The following is a 6,531-nucleotide window of genomic DNA, read 5'->3' on the forward strand; positions in this document are numbered from 1 at the left end:
GAGAGAGAGAGAGAGAGAGAGAGAGAGAGAGAGAGAGAATCCCATTCTCTGTCAGCATAGAGCCTCGATTTTGGCTCAGGTCACGAATGGTGAGATCATGACCTGAGCCAAAATCGAGTGACTTAACAGCCACCCAAGCACACCAAGAATTCCTTCATTTAGAACATAAGGTAGATTGAAGAATTATAACAGCTCTCAAACAAAAAAATAACCCATGTCCAGTTAAAATAGAAATTAAAATGAGTTTAATGATGGTTTTATTACAGGATTAGTTTTAACTACATTTAACAGAGTAGCCCCAAAAATGGTGACTTCCACAGGATGGAGGTTTATTTCTCTCCAACCAAAAACATCCAGAGTAGAGAGTCTGGCGGTGTCCGTAGTGTAGTGCTTATCGCGTTCGCCTTACAGAGTAGAGTCTGCAGCCGGCAGTGGCTGTGCCCGGTCCACGGGGCCGGCCGGCTCTCTGCCGTCATGAGCATCGGCTTCCACATTCAGGTCGGCCTTTGGTTGTGAGTGACTCTCAGGTCAGCCATCCATCGCCGTGAACTCAAAGGCTCGGGGAGCAAACGGGCGGAGTCACAGATGAAAGGACTTTCTCATGGAGTCTTCTCCTTTTAAACAGTTTTCCGAGATGGCGCACACCTGCATCCATCTTGTTTGCCAGAACTCAGACTTGACCTCATGAAGCCGAGGGAAGCTGGTTGTGATTATTTCAAAACGTGCACTCACGCCGTCATGCTGTGTGCCCTACATAAATACGGCTGCCAGTTTTACCTCAGTAAATAGGCAATAGGGTAAATAAAGTTTGTTTATTTTTGAGAAAGGGAGAGAGAGTGCACGTGAGCAAGCGGGGGAGGGGCAGAGAGAGAGGGGGGGAGAGAAAATCCCAAGCAGGCTCCACGCTCAGTGAGCTTAGTCAACTGAACCACCGTTTTTAAAGAGCATTAAAATTTTCTTTACCTTAGTTCAAACCAAAACAAAACATGAATTAGCAAAAACATTGTTGGAACCTGAAGCCTCCTGATAGTGTGGACTTGTGCAAATTATACAGAGGTTAAGAATGATGGCAGGAAGAAACCTGGTTGGTATGTGTCCACATCAAGTTGACTCGTGCTTTGCTCTTTTTGAAAGTTACAGGAGGGGACTCGCAGAGAGTCGTTCTGAAAAGTATTTCTCAGGTACTGTGTTCTGATTGGCAGTGATGATTTTTCGTATTTCCTTCTGAAGCCTGTGACAGCCATCCTTCTGTCGTCCCTGCAGGACAGGGGTCAGAGCTAGACAGCCCCTTCAGGATGGCCTGCCTTTCCTTGAGAAGCCGCCACGCAGGGAGTTTGCCTCACCAGACCTGTCTCCAGAGGAGCCTCAGCTGAAGACAGCCCTGGCAAATGAGGAAGCACTGCAGAAGATCTGTGCCCTTGAAAATGAACTTGCTGCTCTCAGAGCTCAGATTGCCAAAATCGTGACCCTGCAAGAACAGCAAAATCTCGTTGCAGGTCTGTAAATCCTGTTTGTTTTACCCATTGAGCTGCCACTAGTTTTAAAATGTATTAGCAAGTAACAGCCTTGGGGTTGTTAGAAGACCAGAGGTCAGACCTCTCCAAGTGCAGTACCAGACCCCATCAGGTTTAAGTGGGTTTTGTGGAACAGTCTTGATGCTATCAGAAAGGATAAATTTAGAAAATACTGAAATTCATACAGTTGACTTCGTGCTCATATGAATGCATTGGGAAACTTTGTGATAAAGGCACCGATTTTCTCAGCCGTGAAGTAATCTCAAAATGGTGCTGCCAGGGCTGAGTGGGGCGGACTTGCCGCGTGTCCTGAGGCAAGTCCTCGGCCTTTCCAACTCCCTTCCCTGCCCTGAAATGGGGCAACAGGATTTATATCTTAGAGTTATTATGTGAGTAAATGTGGAAATTCTATAAAATGCCTTTAGCACATAGTAGCTTCTTAATAGTCACTTCTTCCTCTTGCCCAGAGTAGAAACTGAATTCAGGTCCTGTGACTCCCGATACAATAGTGTTTGCTTTTATTCGTGTGCACTGTTACTTTAGAGAAGAAAACCATAGCCTTGAAATCCGAGCCCACTTACCTGTTGGCAAGTAGTAGTTGTTTTTCCTAGTGTTCTTCCGCGTCCTGGCCGGACTCCGTGTGCGCCAGCTCTGGGTTACAGGCTAAGGGCAGTTACTCGGCCTCTGAGCCGCGTGTGCTCCCAGAGTTGAATGTAATGCAGCTCGGACTCATCCAGCCTGGGTGCGGCCACAGCAGACCGAGGGCGAATGCATTCGGCACCGCGTGCTTGGGAAGTAATTTGTTACTTAAAGTGAAATTTGCATGTAACTTTAAAAACCGGAAGTCCTGCCTTTTGTTTTTTTTCTTTCAGCTTCTAAATTGCATTTCTCTTTTGCTTTCCCTCCCTCTTCTGGTAGACTAGGAAAACTGCTGGAAATAGTGAGATAATTTGGAGATTTATGCTAGATGTTTTTATAGTCAGAATCCCTTGATTGAAACTTGCTTTGGGCCCCCAGTCAGTACAGTTCAACCAGTGAACAACTAGTTATGCAGAAAGATGAATTTTTAGGTATTTTGTAACCACTTTAACTCTTAATATTTTGGAAGTAGTCTTAACCCCAGTCTGCCTGCTGAGTTTCTCTTTCAGAAATTTGTTGAATAATACATCTAAAACTTGTAATGCTTAATAAGTCCTTTACATAAATATTCTTAACGTGAACCACAAATTTATCACTTTTTTTCAAATAGTTGTTATAGTCCTGAACTGTCAAACTGTATTGAAGATGTTTATGTAGTACACACTGCTCTACGTTTCATCCAAAAGTAGTTACAAACTGTGCAGTGGTCAGACTGGAACATTTGATACTACACAAACACCCCTGTTAAATTAAAAGGAACTTTTCCATTTGGAGAGTTTGGGATTAGATGCAGGCATTTAAGATTCTAACCAAGTTACTGAAACTTCCTTTACATAACGGAGTTTTTTTTAAAGCATAATGATTTCAGGTATACAAAAGTCTTTAACATAATTTCACTGTTAGAAGTTATTTTATTTGCCTGTTACCATCAAGATTGAATTGATTTTTCCTTATTTCTGTAGGTGATTTAGATTCTACCACATCTGTTACCACAGCCCCACCCTCTGTCCCACCCCCTCCCCCGCCCCCACCTCCTCCCCCCCTCCCCCCATCGGGGCTTCACCATGGTGGATCTGCTATTGACCTGATAAAAGAGCGGAGAGAGAAAAAAGCCTGTGCGGGAAAGACCCCAGTTAAGAGCAGTCCAAAGAAACGTGATATGCCAAATATGCTAGAGATCCTTAAAGATATGAACAGCGTAAAACTTCGGTCAGTAAAAAGGTGAGGATATGTTTACCTTATTTCATACTTCCTTTGCTTTTTTATGTCTTATAAAGTGCTAGGCTTTTTGAGAATTTTATTTTTATTATCTTCTTAATGTTTATTTTTGAGAGAGAGAGCAAGAAAGCGAGCGAGTACCAGCAGGGGCTGGGCAGAGAGAGAGGGAGACACAGAATCCCAAGCAGACTCGATGGGGCTCCAACTCACGAACCACCGTGAGATCAGGACCTGAGCCGAAGTCCGATGCTTAACCGACTGAGCCACCCAGGCGCCCGAGAACTTTGTTTTATAATCTGATTACCATGAACAGTTCTAGTTTTTAGTTTAAAAAAGATGAGCCCCAGTGTCTCCTATATAACTAAGAAGTTAGCAAACATTTTCAGGTCTTTCTCCTATTACATTTAAAGCCCTTTTGTGTGGAGTCTTTATTGTTCTTGTCCAGTCGCTCATTCAGGAAGCTGTGTTGTCGACCTGCCGTGACTAATCACGAGACTTCGGAAGAAGAGCAGAACTGTGGATGTCCCGACGGAGAGCATGACCAATGCTCCTCGTTGAATGGAGCGTCTATTCATTGGGCATCTTTGTTCTTAGTGAGCCTTACATATAGGGTTTCTATCTTGAGTCTCTCACTGTTGTCAGGAACTTTATTGGGTGTCAGTGATGCTAGAGAAGGCATGCAAAGTACTGCCCTGAGGGATGCCAGGACACTGAAAAGTCCTTTGCTTTCTCTTCATTTCTCTAATAAGGTCAGAACAGGATCCAAAGCCCAAACCAGTGGATGTTATGGACCCTGCTGCCCTCATAGCAGAGGCTCTGAAAAAGAAATTTGCCTTTCGATATCAAAGCGATAGTCAAGGTGAGGTTGAAAAAGGAATTCCAAAGTCTGAACCAGAGGCCACCTCAGAAACAGTGTTGGTGAGTATTAGGTCTGACTTCTTTCCTGGCACAACGTGGCTGTGGGCTCCGGTGCTGAGAACCCGCATTTCCTAAGGCGTTCAGCTGTGGCCTCTGGGGGCGCACTGTGCTATAGGAATTAGCCCCTCTCCACAAGCAGGTTGTAAGAACATAAAAAAGGAAGCAAAAACCAACCCCCGGTTTGACTACTTAGCATCTAGCATCTGCAGTGTTCAGTGTTTTATGCTGTGTTTTATTTATATGTAAGCACGATGAAGCAGAACTCACTGGTGATGGAGAAATTCAAAGTAAAAGAACGATTCTTTTCCCTTAGGGTGTCCGGTAAAGTCCTGAAGAGGGTGAGATTTGATCTGGCTCTTAGAAGGTGTTTCAGGTCCTGGGTGGAGATGGAGCAGATCATGGAAACGTTCAAATAGTACTTTATACATTAGCTCTACTGTCGTGAGGAACATGTGCTTATCTAGTCCAGAGAGTCAGGTATTTGAGAGATTCTTCCATCTTAGAAATAGAAAAAGAAACTTTACCCTCTGTCTTTTAGAGAAATAAAAACGGCTTAAAGCTTATGGTCTTAAGATGATTAGTTTTCTTTTCTAGGAAGTAGTTTGGTTACTTCTTTGTTATAAACATTACACAGCAACAGAAGCAATTTGTCAATTCATGAAGGTTTTAGTATCCTCGGGGAGCTTGGGTTTTCATGCAGAACACACCCAGACCCGAGATCCAGGCCGAGGCGGGGATGTAACCTTACAATGACCCGAAGACCCGAACCACGATCTTTATTTATACTTTGTTTCTTTTTTAGTTTGGGCCACACATGTTGAAATCTACAGGAAAAATGAAGGCTTTGATTGAAAATGTTTCAACTTCCTACTAGTGAGCTGAGGAAAAACTCCCCTTGTTCCCACTGTTGGTTTGTCAGGGCTATTTGGCTAGTAGAAATCAACACTAGTTAGCATTCAGTAGTCTTCTTTAAGTCTAATAAAAAAAGCACTGTATGTCTGTGTTTCTTTTTATGAGAAGGTTCTGAAGTTTTCCATAACATGTTTTTAATGTGTAGCCAGGATGTTAAAGGTTTCTAGTCTTAATAACAATTATATAGATTTCAGAAGAAAGGACATTGCAGATGTGGGCTTTTAATTCTTAACACTAACTTATCTGAAAATGTTTTATATGCATATATTTGGGTATAAAATAGTACATAAAATGTAATAATGATGTCAGTGAGTGGTCAGTGATCGTTTATTGCTCAGTGAGGGGACAGGGCTATGACACACATCGTTGGAATGGAATATTTAGGATTGGAAGCTTTTTGCCTTGAACAGGACTTGTACCTTAGACTCGTCTCACGTCCTTCCCAGATGGGGATTCACGTAGGAACCAGATGGTGTTCGCTGCTGAAAATTCCACAATGTTTTCGTTTAAAGGAAAGTCAAAGACCACAAACGCTGCTTTCCCTTCAGTGCTATCCAGTGCTGAGAAAGAAATTGGAGTTTTCAGATAGAAATCAAATTATTGAATGAAATCTAGAACAAGTGAAAACCAGAATGTACATTTTTTCCCTAGTTTAATAAAGGCATCATGAAGATGGCTTGCTGCTTAGTTGATATATAATGGAAATGGCAGCATAATGGAGTTTTAAAATTTTTTAATATTGGTCAAATGTAGTAGCTTTATAATGAAACACTGAATCGGTGAGAATTTCCTGTAAGGTGTTTATCACTGGTCTGAGTGCTGTTCTGCTCAAGTACATCCTGCCGCAAACCTTAGGTGCTGCGCGGGTGGGAGACGCCACTCTCGAGGAGGCCATTCGTGAATGCTTGATAAATCTCTAGGGTTTTCTGTATTTCTGTTAAACTCAGCTACAGTTAATGCAGAATCTCCTACTGTGAGTAAATATTTGGATTTATTTAAATCTAGTAAAAAGAAATGGAGATGGGAAGAGTAGACATTTACTTTTAAGTTATTGAAAATACGTGCAATGTTCTCAATATTAGGAAATGTTACTCAGCTTACATTTGAAGTGCGGCTTATTTTACACATTTGTTGATTTACATTACATTGTTTCTATTGTTTCATAGGACTTAAAAATTCTGCCTTTAAAAGAAATTCAGAAAATTTGCCTGAATTCTATATTTTGACCTAAGAAATTTATATTTGTATCAGTATTGAATTTGGGCCAGTTCTCCCAATTGAAGGAAGCTACTTTATTGAAATAAAGCAAATTTGTATTTTCCTTGGACCA

The 6,531-nt window shown here is 42.0% G+C and overlaps 1 protein-coding gene across 5 annotated transcripts in view; it reads left to right on the forward strand.

The window, feature by feature from the left end:
* The window catches only part of MTFR1 (mitochondrial fission regulator 1), a 61,088-nt gene extending 54,557 nt beyond the window's left edge, over nucleotides 1–6,531 (forward strand). For 2 of the 5 annotated variants that reach the window (XM_029923375.1, XM_029923377.1), the window contains 4 exons: nucleotides 1,264–1,496; nucleotides 3,116–3,374; nucleotides 4,121–4,289; nucleotides 5,092–6,531. In XM_029923375.1, the coding sequence (XP_029779235.1) occupies nucleotides 1,264–1,496; nucleotides 3,116–3,374; nucleotides 4,121–4,289; nucleotides 5,092–5,163 (733 nt within the window). In that variant the 3' untranslated portion in view covers nucleotides 5,164–6,531. Of the gene's footprint in view, nucleotides 1–1,263; nucleotides 1,497–3,115; nucleotides 3,375–4,120; nucleotides 4,290–4,602; nucleotides 4,862–5,091 lie in introns of those variants that run through there. The other 3 variants (XR_003903110.1, XR_003903109.1, XM_029923376.1) reach the window with 3 other exon arrangements.

The sequence above is a fragment of the Suricata suricatta genome, chromosome 15 (genome assembly GCF_006229205.1).
Source record: "Suricata suricatta isolate VVHF042 chromosome 15, meerkat_22Aug2017_6uvM2_HiC, whole genome shotgun sequence".
Classification (NCBI taxonomy): domain Eukaryota; kingdom Metazoa; phylum Chordata; class Mammalia; order Carnivora; family Herpestidae; genus Suricata; species Suricata suricatta.